This window comes from Zeugodacus cucurbitae, chromosome 5 (assembly GCF_028554725.1).
Source record: "Zeugodacus cucurbitae isolate PBARC_wt_2022May chromosome 5, idZeuCucr1.2, whole genome shotgun sequence".
In the NCBI taxonomy this organism is placed as follows: Eukaryota; Metazoa; Arthropoda; class Insecta; order Diptera; family Tephritidae; genus Zeugodacus; species Zeugodacus cucurbitae.
In genome coordinates, this window is record NC_071670.1 from 47,751,672 (window position 1) to 47,764,297 (window position 12,626).

Genomic DNA, 12,626 nt, shown 5'->3' on the forward strand with positions numbered 1-12,626 from the left:
AAAAAATAATTGTTTTTTGGTAAGACCATAAACTCGTGCTTGAACGAAGGAAAGACAAAAAAGTAAAAATTGGAATTTTGGCAGATATTTTTCCAAAAAAAAAAAATGTCTGTCAAATTTGCTTGACATTTTTTTTTAAATAGTTGTAATTGAAAAAACAAATAAAATCCTTCGTTCAAGCACGAGTAAATTGTATCTCGAACACCTGTGCAAAATTGTATCAAGATCGGTTGAGTAGTTTTCGAGAACATTTGACAACCGACTTTGAAAACACGGTTTCGAGAAGAACGCTTTTAAAATTTTGAGTAACAATAATACCTGACTTGGAGCGCATACCTTCCAAAGGCCGTAATCGCCGAAACTATTATTCGGATCGGATTTCGGAATTTAGGATACTATTTTCTTAGATCTTGTAGAAATTAATAAGCAAGAAATAAAAAAATATATTTTTTGAACCCACGAAACCTCTGTAGGGGTTAGTGGTAGTCAGGATATTTTGTTTGCATTTTGGTTCAGTGTAATATCTTAAAAGCATTCTCTGAAAATTTGAAGTTGATCCGATAATTAGTTTTCAAGTTATTCGACAAATAACAACAAGCGCTCGGGCACTCCAAAACGCTGGTGAGGAGCTTTAAATGCGTGTTTTTCCAAAACTATGTTTTTTGAACTGGTGACAATTGTAACTCAAAACCCGATTAGATTAGAGTAGATTTCCATGCAATTTATACACCGCCGTCCAAGAAGTGCGATGGACGGGACAAGGACGGAAGAAGGTGGGTCCTTGTGACATCTACTACAGCGGCCATATAAAGGAGCGCAAATTCGGTGTTGGATTTGTGGTGGGAGAGAGACTACGTCGCCGAGTCCTGGCATTCACCCCGGTGGATGAACGTCTTGCCACAATCCGCATCAAAGCGAGGTTCTTCAACATATCGCTGATTTGCGCCCACGCCCCAACGGAAGAGAAGGACGATGCGACCAAAGATGCTTTCTATGAGCGCCTAGAACGCATCTATGAGCGCTGCCCCCGCCACGATGTCAAAATCGTGCTTGGCGATTTTAACGCCAGGGTGGGTAAAGAAGGTGTCTTTGGCACAACAGTCGGAAAATTCAGCCTCCATGACGAAACATCGCCAAACGGCCTGAGGCTGATCGACTTCGCTGGGGCCCGAAATATGGTTGTCTGTAGTACCAGATTCCAGCATAAAAAAATTCATCAAGCAACGTGGCTGTCCCCTGATCGAAACACGCGCAATCAAATCGATCACGTTGTGATAGACGGAAGACATGTCTCCAGTGTTTTAGACGTGCGTACGCTCCGAGGACCAAACATTGACTCGGACCATTATCTAGTAGCAGCAAAGATACGCACTCGCCTCTGTGCAGCAAAGAACGCCCGTCAACAAACACAAGGAAGGTTCGACGTCGAAAAGCTGCAATCACAACCGACAGCCGAACGATTTTCTACTCGACTTGCACTCCTGCTCTCGGAGAGCACTCATCAGCATCTCGATATAAGGGAGCTGTGGAACGGCATCTCAAACTCATTGCATACCGCTGCAGCCGAAACAATTGGTCTCCGGCAACGCCAAAAAACCAGTTGGTACGATGAGAATTGTCGTTCCGCAGTGGAGAGAAAACAGACTGCCTACCTCGCAACGTTGCGATCGACCACAACACGTTCGGGGTGGGATAGATATCGAGAACTGAAGAGGGAAGCGAGACGCATTTGCAGACGTAAAAAGAAAGAGGCCGAAATGCGTGAGTATGAAAAGCTTGAAAAGCTGGCCGACATGGGTAATGCTCGAAAATTTTATGAAAAGATGAGGCGATTAACAGAAGGTTTCAAGACCGGAGCATTATCATGTAGGGACCGAGAAGGTAATCTGGTAACGGATGTCCAGAGCACACTGGGATTATGGAGGGAACACTTCTCCGACCTGCTCAATGGCAGTGAAAGTACAACACCAGGAGATGGCGAACCCGATTCCCCAATCGATGACGATGGAATAGATGTTCCATTACCCGACCATGAAGAAATTCGAATAGCAATTACCCGCTTGAAGAACAACAAAGCGGCGGGGGCCGATGGATTACCGGCCGAGCTATTCAAATACGGCGGCGAAGAACTGATAAGGTGCATGCATCAGCTTCTTTGTAGAATATGGTCGGAAGAAAGCATGCCTGACGATTGGAATCTTAGTGTGCTCTGCCCAATCCATAAGAAGGGAGACCCCACAATCTGCGCCAACTACCGTGGTATAAGTCTCCTCAATATCGCATATAAGGTTTTGTCGAGCGTATTGTGTGAAAGACTAAAGCCCACCGTCAACGAACTGATTGGACCTTATCAGTGTGGCTTTAGACCTGGAAAATCTACAATGGACCAGATATTCACCATGCGCCAAATCTTGGAAAAGACCCGAGAGAGAAGAATCGATACCCACCATCTTTTTATCGATTTTAAAGCTGCCTTCGATAGCACGAAAAGGAGCTGCCTTTATGCCGCGATGTCTGAATTTGGTATCCCTGCAAAACTAATACGGCTATGTAAGCTGACGTTGAGCAACACCAAAAGCTCCGTCAGGATCGGGAAGGACCTCTCCGAGCCGTTCGATACCAAACGAGGCTTCAGACAGGGTGACTCACTATCGTGCGACTTCTTCAATCTATTGCTGGAAAAAATAATACGAGCTGCAGAACTAAATAGAGAGGGTACAATCTTCTACAAGAGTGTACAGCTCCTGGCGTATGCCGATGATATTGATATCATCGGAAGCAACAACCGCGCCGTTTGTTCTGCGTTTTCCAGACTAGATAAAGAAGCGAAGCGTATGGGTCTGGTGGTGAATGAGGACAAGACGAAATATCTCCTGTCATCAAACAAACAGTCAGCGCACTCGCGTCTTGGCTCCCACGTCACTGTTGACAGTCATAACTTTGAAGTTGTAGATAATTTCGTTTATCTGGGAACCAGCATTAACAACACCAACAATGTCAGCCTTGAAATCCAACGCAGAATCACTCTTGCCAACAGGTGCTACTTTGGACTGAGTAGGCAATTGAAAAGTAAAGTCCTCTCTCGACGAACCAAAATCAAACTCTATAAGTCGCTCATTATTCCCGTCCTGATGTATGGCGCTGAAGCGTGGACGATGACAACATCCGATGAGACGACTCTTGGGGTTTTCGAGAGAAAGGTTTTGCGCAAGATTTATGGTCCTCTAAACATTGGCAACGGCGAATACCGCAGACGATGGAACGATGAGCTGTACGATTTATACGACGACATTGACATAGTTCAGCGAATAAAAAGACAGCGGCTACGCTGGCTAGGTCATGTTGTACGGATGGAAGAAAACACTCCAGCTCTGAAAGTATTCGATGCAGTACCCGCTGGAGGAAGCCGCGGAAGAGGACGACCTCCACTCCGGTGGAAAGACTAAGTGCAAAGTGACCTGGCTTCACTTGGTGTTTCCAGTTGGCGCCAAAAAGCAAAAAGGAGGAATGAGTGGCGCGCTCTGGTGGATTCGGCTATAATCGCTTAAAGCGGTTCCTACGCCAAATATATATATATATAACTGAAGAAGACCTGACCGAAGCTTTTTTTTCAAAAATTTCGATATTTTAAGACCAATTAACTGTTGATTTTTTTCATGAAAATCTATAAAAAATTTTCCTGAGGTCGCCATTTTGTTGATTTTTGAAAAGGCTGCGATCAGGCCCAGGATATATAAAACTAATTTTCTTATCCGATAGAATTTAGATGACTATACAAGGACTTATGATTGTCATCACAAGGACCTTTTTTTTGGAACTGAGGCAACACAAACAGTTACACATTTGGAAACTATAAATTATTATTTTTTTCACATTTTCGTGACTTCAAGTCAAAAATTATGTCAAAATGCCATATTATTACTTTTGTAAAATAACACGATTTAATGCAAAAAAAAAAATACTGAAAATCTCATTTTGTGACCCTGAATACCCCTAACCCCTTAAGCTAGTTGGAATAACGCGAGATTGTTTTAATTCACCCTAGCTTACCATTTAGCATGTCCGAGTATTTATAGGCAAATTATCTACAGATTACATTTATATCTACTCATATTTTTTACCGAATTCATATTCTACAATTGGCATCGGTAATATGTATGTAGGTATATCAACTCATTATATTTGCATTCAATTAAAATTTGTGCAATGCAATATTTTTTTTTATTTTGCGTATTGCAGCATAATTATACGCATTCACCGTGAAAGCGCTAATTTCTAGGTCAAAAAATTTTGATATCTGCATATAATTTCTTTACAAAGCTATTGAATGTACAAATACTCACATATGTATCTATGAATTTATTTATAGATAATAAATAAAAAATGAAAAATCTTGCGGTCAAAAGTTAATTTTTATGAGTATCCATTAATAACACAATGCTTATTTACACTGTAATAATATAAATACTTAATAGATTACGGTAAAAAGCCAATTAATTTTTTTTTTTTCAACTTTTATGAAATTGATTATCTGATTGATGGCACTTTGTGTGCCAATTTATATATTTTATATATTTATTATTTTTTTTTACAAATTCAACCAGTCGCTGCTTTTAATTGAAAATGCAACAATTTATATGGAGATATGTATTGAAATGTATTTACATTCGATTTTAAGTGATAAAATAGTTAACGGGGGAGCATTAATTGAAAATTTAAAAAAAATATTCTGTTAAATTATATTTCACTTTCTTCATCAGATACATATAGACTATAAACATATCCTCCTTATAGCACTTTTTATCATTATTCAACAAACCAAGCAATCTATCTCATTTCTTATTTTCTTAGCTTCTTTTATAAATTCTTACGTATCTCTGTAATGTTGATTGACATTCCATTTAACTTGTTTAATTACAGCTGAGCTCCACAGACACAAATGGTTGCCACTTAATGTCTACCTCACCCATGCAAGCATATGCAATACAAGAGAATGTTGATGCGAGACTGTTGCTAAACAACGCGGGGCCAACACAAGAGACAATCTTACGGTGAGTAGTGAAAAACTTATACAGTGTTCAATTTAAATGTAGTCTTAGATCTATTTACACACTGAAACATAATTTAATAATAACACAAAAACAACAAATTTCAAATGATCAGAATTAGGGATGTTGTAGTCTTCAAGAACTGTAGAAAACTAACTAAACTAATTTCTTTATATTTTCGATCACGCAACTATTAATTCAAATTAACCCTTAAGGGGTTAAGGATAGTCAAGGACACGAAAAAATGAGAATTTTTTTTTGCTATTAAATCAAAGTAAAGTAGTTATATGGTTAGGTTAGGTTAGGTTAGGTTAGGTTTGTAGGCAGATCTCTGCAAAGACAGAAGATCTCACTTAGACAGCCAGGCGCTGTCCATTGTGGTACCAATAAAACTCCCCGTGGATCAAAGACCTTTAAGATTCAGCAAACCGCTTGGAATCCGTTATAAATTTCTTAAGACTAGTAATATCGATTCTAGCCAATTCGCTAGGATCGTCAAAAAGGGCTTTCGGAGGTGTTTCAACCTCAGTCTGGCAAAAGCTGGACAATGCAGTAGGAAATGCTTAGATGATTCCATCTCGCCTTCCTCCATACAGCTTTGGCAACTTGCATCTGCTACGATCCCAAGTCTAACCGCATGGGTACCCATTGGACAATGTCCAGTAAGTACACCTATGATTGCGCTGAGATGGACCTTGCCCAGAGAAAGCAGTTGAAAGGACCGCTTACGCTCCACAGAGGGCCAAAAGGACCTCGCCACTGCACAAGTACTGGTAGTTGACCAGCGTTTGACGAGCTCATGCGTAGTCTGCATGTCCAGCGTTCTTGCGCAGGTGGACCATGGACTAGCAATGCGCTCCCATTCCGACGTCAATGTAGCTAGGGTACCCTCCCTTGCAAGCTTGTCCGCTATACAGTTACCAGCGATCCCGCGGTGACCGGGTACCCACACTAGTCGGATTGCAAAATAGCTGGAAGCTATTGATAAGGATCTAAGACACTCCTTAACTATCACAGAGCGTATTGTCATCGATTCCAATGCCAGTATTGCCGCCCTGCTGTCGGAGTGAATACATACCTCTCTAAAAGAGGCCACCATACGAAGCAGTGCGTCCACTGCTACTTTGATCGCAACGACCTCTGCTTGGAAGACACTACAGTGGTCAGGTAGCCTAAAGCTGGTATTGATAGAAAGCTTTCTACAGAAAACTCCCCCTCCTGGGCCTAATCAAAGTTTTTTTTTTTCAAAAATTAACAAAATGGCGGCCTCAAGAATTTTTTTCCTAGATTTTCGGGAAAAAATCAACAGTTATTTGGTCTTAAAAAATCGAAATTAAAAAAAATCCTTCGATCAGACCTGAGTTTATTATATATTCTGAAAGCTGTATGAATTTCATTAAAATCTACTGAGCGGTTATCGAGTTACAGTTCAAAAAAAACATAGTTTTGATAAAAACGCATTAAAAGTTTCACACTTGTGTGTTGGAGCGCCCGAGCGATCTTTGTTATTTGTCGAATAACTCGAAAAGTTATTATCGAATCAACTTCAAATTTTCTGATCTGTTCAATATCGCTTGATATTAGGCTCTTATTTTGATATGAAAACTTAGTAATTAAACTGTGAATATTTTTGGATTATTTTTAAATTATTATTAAACTGTTTTTGACATAAAGCCTCGAAACAATAAAATTAATAGACTGTAAATAATTCTAATTTCGTTATGACCATAAAAATCTTTGTGAATGATTTTTTTCCTATTCAAGAATACATACAAGCATTCAAATCTTTGATAAAATTCATGAGAAAATCAACAGAGACAAATTAGCACTCACCAAGCCATTCAAATTACCTTTGTTATTTCCAGTTTGATTTTTCGATCTAGTATTAGCATATATGTATAAGAAGATTTCAGCTAATTATAAACACTTTGTAAGCATGTATTTTATCTTTACAAAAATATGTGATCCCACTGTACTTTAAAAATAGTATCATAATTAATGAAGACACAAGTAGGTAGTCTAGCAAACAAGAATGTCCAATTTCCTTTTTTTTTGCAATTAGACAAATTGTAATTTCATAAGTCAACGAAAATATTTTACTAGCTAATATTTTTGCTGGCAAATTAAACGTCAACCCGAATTGCCAAAACACATAAAAATCTCGTTAAAATCCCACAATTTCTGGCCACATTTATTTCCCAATTACAAATGTGATAAAATTTTTAAGTACTCATAAGTGTGCACATAAAAAAACAGAAATTATTTCAAATTTACATGTGCTCGTCTACACCAAAAGTACGTTTAGTCGGTGTTTGTTAGTTTTCTTAGTAGAAGAAGGGACCAAAATTGTAAAATGGCTATATTAGTGGAGGTGAAATGTACTTTTGACAATATAATAATATAAATTTCTCTAGTTTGTTCGGGTGCTTAAAATTTTATATATATATGGGGATTCAAGAACAGTTTTGAAGACCAATTCGTAACTAAGCACATTTAAAATTCCAAAATATTTTGTAATATCTTTATCTACTCAAATTTACTTAATATAATTTAATTAGATGAAATCTCTTACGGTTTAGTATCAAACGAATTAATATTTCTTAGTCTCTGTCATTATGGACATACATTTAATATTGGGTTAATGTGAAAGTTTATTTTATTCTATGTGATTAGTGTTTGACTTATGTTTCGGTCCAAATTTCAGTCCATAACCATTCAAACATTAGTTAACCTACGACAAATAGTTGGAATAAATTTAATAAAATTATTTTTCACAGCAGCTGTGTTGATATGTACATTCAATAGCAGAGTTCTGTTTATAAAATCACAATTCTCTTGATACCCCAAATTTATTTATAATGCGCCATATTTTCATATAAAAATGTGTCTTATAGCATAATACCATAACAAGGATTATTCCTGGATGATTAAGTGGTACATATTAGTATATAAAGACCCTTAAATCAATAATAAAGTGATTATTTTGCTCTAGTTGGTCGATAAATTTTGTGTTTTTTTCAGAGTCAGCTCAGTTCGTTGAAGTTTGAGTTGTGATTTCCTTTAATAATATTAATTTCTATAAATTTTATTCCAATATTTTCGAATACTTATATCAATATCATATCAAAATAGGCATCCTAAAGGCCTAAGTGCGTCTTGAGACATCCATTTTAATTTTACTTCAACATCATAAAAGTTGATTTATTATATTAGGTTGGCAAATATCTCCTTCCTTTCCGTCTTTTGAATTTCGCGGCTATTTATCAAGTTGAAGTTGTCGTCTAGATGCAAACAGATTTATCGAACGAAACGGCGCATATTTGAACTAAATCCGATCACTGTAACACTTTTTATAAAGAGCATTGAATAAAGAGCAAAAAAGCGAAAGGGACATATTTGCCAACCTAATAATTGGCAAAATCGAGTGTCAAAGTTCAAAGGTATATTGTAGAACCCCATCATATTTTCATAATAACTTTGAAAACAGACAAGTCATTCCTTAAGAAGCAATAACATTCGCTGGTTCTTTGCCATTTTTAGGATGCTCTATTTTAAGAAGACTTCCTGGCTTTCGTTTCGTAGTTGTTCATATACTTTTATAGCTGAATATATAATATTTTAATTACACAAATTCTTCATAATTCTTATTTGTTCACCTATTAAATTTAATTTTAAAACTAATAAAATTCTTGATAAAATGTAATTATATTATAATATGTTAATTATATGAATTTTGAATTTATTACTTGTAATTAATTAGTAAAAAAATTATTGAAATATTAAATTGATATTTTACAATATGCTTATTTAAAAGAAATATTGTACATAATATAACACCATACATATCGCAATCCCAGCATATTTATTGTATATTGTACACAAGTACATATATCAAAAAAAATTCACCAGCATTATTTTTATTTCCCATTCTATTGGCCGAAAAAATCCTGTTTAACCAAATCATCGCTGTTCTATGTCAACATAACATCGCCACATTGTCATAATGACCTTTACATCATGTAAAATTATTTCAACGCCTACCATCATCAATAATACCCCGGTCATGCAACATTAACCCGCCACTCATGTCACCATCACAATGACTCATGCCTTTTCATCTACTAACCAAACAAAAAATGCAGCAAACAGAATGGCTATGCGCCACTAAGCACAGCAATAACAACAACCGTCAACCATTGTGCTAAAGTATGTGATCCTATTCATTCGCAGCAAACAACAGATTTAATACAACAACAACACCAACAACAAAACGGCACAGCTGCAACAGAATTGCAATTGGAAAGTGCGACAACTTTTCAATTCACCTCGCCAACTGCGACGTTTAAGCGCAAAAAGCAGCAACAGCAACTACAAAAACAACAGCAACAACAATTCGAACACCATCAATACCACAACAACAATAACAATAACTGTGTCAGCAATCAAACAGTGACAGCAACGGTAATTAATAATTCACTGGCAATCGAAGAGTCACAGTCGAAATCAAAGTCACCCAGTCGCGCTAGTGTTGAGAGTGGCAGCAATGTGCAACAACATGCCACAACAACAGCAACCACGTCGATTATATTGAATGGCATAGGTGTGGCAGCAATAACAAAAGCGACCAAAGCAATAACGGTTGACGATATTTTGACAATTGGTGGTGGTGGTGCTGCTGGATACATTGGCAGCAGTGCGAAAACAACAGCAACAACAACAAACATACGTACACCGCGCACCAATCGCACCTTGCCACGCATCGCAACAACCACAACAACACCACGCGCTGCATATGCAGCTGACAAGCTCGATCTAGTGGTGGGCAACCACTCGCACAACAAACGGCAACGTGCCACAGCCAAGGTGAAACAGGCTGCACAACAACAACAACGCCAACTAGCGTTGCAACAACACGCGCTGCCAAAGAGTATGACCGCAGGTGCTGCCGGCGGCGGTAGTAGCAGTGCGACTGGCAGTGGCAATAGCAGTAATCACAGCAACAGTAACAACAACAATAATAACAACAGCAATACACTACACAAAGCGAACAGCATACTCATGGACAGTTTGGGTGCACATTTGGAGTTGGTGGGTTGGCGCAAGAAATGCCTCTACGGCCTGCTGGTGCTGCTAATGCTGCTCATCATCACAAATCTGGTGTTGACATTGTGGATACTGAAAGTGATGGAATTCACGACGGTGAGTAAACCCAACCAAACACATTGCTGTTGCTTGCAACAAATTATACTTATGCGCTCATGCCACATATTTGCAGCAAAGCTGTTTGTTGCCACACACACATACAAAAACAACAACAACAACATCGCTGAGTCACATTCCGATCGTATTGAAGCGACCGGTTGACATCCGGAGGCATTCAACTGCTATATGTTGTTGTTGTTGTATGTGTGTCTGTGTGTACGCATAAATCACTTTACATATTTGCCTCATTAACCAGCACAATTGTTGTTAATTGACCTTCAATGATGGTTTTTGGGTCTTATCACCATTGCAGGACGGCATGGGTCAGCTGAAGATAGTGCCAGGCGGTATACAGCTCACCGGACAGGCGCTCATAATGGATATGCTGCGCGCATCGACAATACGCTCAAGGCATGGCCAGCCGATAGCGATAGGTAAGTGCCACATATTTCTATATATACATATAAGAGTGTGTCTGTGTGCATCAAAGACGTGCAACATGCTAGAGGGTGATAAATGTAGACATAAACACATAAACGAACGATGAATTGCACTTGCACACATATACATACATACTTCTTACAAGCTTATCTCCTATATATATATATGGACATATATGTATGATACTTAAATGTCCATCTATATGTCCTCATAGCTATATCTGTGTGCTGCCACATGACATGCAAATTTGTTTGTCTGCGATTTGCCGCAATTTATATGCCGCCTGCATGACACACAGCCACAAATACCTTCAAATACTTACAAATATATATGTACACCTGCACATTTAAGCATTGTGAATATGCACACTAATAAGCATATGTATGAATAAATCTAGAAATGTGTAAACATTTAGTCGGATAATGTTTGTCTGATAACGTCACGGTGCGATAAGATATTTACGCACGTAATTTATTATGGTGATGTCCCTATTAATATTCATTTTGCATAAATTTACAAATGTTGAGATTATGTGGCGCCTAAAAGCCTTTATTGCCAACAACAACAAATCTCAGCTTTAGCTAGCTCATGTTGAATTTAAGCATTCACTTCCCGGGAATTAGTTGTTTGTCATCTTACCTTTATGGTATTATATTATTTGTTGTCGTTTTGCTGTTTTTATGCTTGTAGGCACTCCCCTACGTAAAATAATATATTATTTTTAAAAATCTTTGGTAAAAGCTCAGTATTTGTGATTTATTATTTATCTACAAAGACGAAATTGCTTTAAATGATATTTGTTTAGAAGTATTACATACATACATTTATATGAATTTAACAAACCGTCAAGTCGGGTCTTCCTTCTTCTGCCTTAACTTAATTGCCCAAATATTGGATCACACAAAAAAAATATGGGCAGATTTTTTATAAAAAAAAATTAATAATATTTGTATCTTTAAAGAAGAAATTTTCTTGTCAACATCTGAAAGACTTTCAGAAGATTTTCTTAACTTCGATGAATTAGCACAATTTTGTAATATGTTTTCCGATTAACTTTTTTATAAAGATTGCAACAATATTTCAATATTAAAGACTGAATTCTTCAACTAATTCTTGAACACCTTATTTACGACATACTTTTATAATTGGGGTACTCACAAGTTGTCGTAAAGTGTCGAAAAGTCATAAAGTCTTATAGTTAAAACAGTGAACGACGAAACCCGTAAACGAAGAGAGCCGAAACGACCTGTCTTATGAGATTTCAATGTAAAACAGTCATCACCGCTTCTACCGCCCGCTTCTACCGTACGCTACCGTAGATATTCTAGTCATTCGGATTTTTCCCGTAGAGAAGAGTCGGCCACTTCTCACTCTCGAGTCTCTTACAACACACGGTTACCAGGACCGATATTTTGTATTAATTAAAAAATAAACTTTAAAATATTTAAAATTTTCTCACTAACTCAAATTTAATTTTTTTTTAAATAATAAGATTATTTATAATAGTTTGATTCCAGTTTTGATCTTTTATATTATGAGAAATCAAAACTGAAAAGCTAAATGTGTGAAAACCAATCTAGACAAGTTGAGCTATGGTAATATTTGGTCATAACTTTTGACAAGTTTTTGTTGCTACGGGCGACAAGTACGGACAAGCGGAACGTTTTTCATTATTTCAACTATTACACTGGTTTAACAAAATTCTGATTTCTGATTAAATTTTTTTTTTTTGATTTCGTTTAATTTGTGTTTTTGTTTTTCTTTTGGCCAAACAAAAAACTTGTATTTTAATCTGAATATTGACGTAAATACACTATGTACTAAGTATAGTGTCCCTATCGTCCACGCCAAAAAAGAAAGCAACTTTCCGAAAGGATAATCCAACGGAAGACCCGAATATAAATATCAAATAGATTTTTAGTTGCAACACCGTCG

At 37.2% G+C, this 12,626-nt stretch overlaps 1 protein-coding gene across 4 annotated transcripts in view; it reads left to right on the top strand.

Moving 5' to 3' along the window:
• The window catches only part of LOC105212248 (myb-like protein P), a 122,703-nt gene that overhangs the window by 97,748 nt on the left and 12,329 nt on the right, over nucleotides 1–12,626 (top strand). For all 4 annotated transcript variants that reach the window (XM_054231215.1, XM_054231214.1, XM_054231216.1 and 1 more), the window contains 3 exons: nucleotides 4,921–5,051; nucleotides 9,191–10,247; nucleotides 10,564–10,684. In XM_054231215.1, the coding sequence (XP_054087190.1) occupies nucleotides 4,921–5,051; nucleotides 9,191–10,247; nucleotides 10,564–10,684 (1,309 nt within the window). The remainder of the gene's footprint in view (nucleotides 1–4,920; nucleotides 5,052–9,190; nucleotides 10,248–10,563; nucleotides 10,685–12,626) is intronic.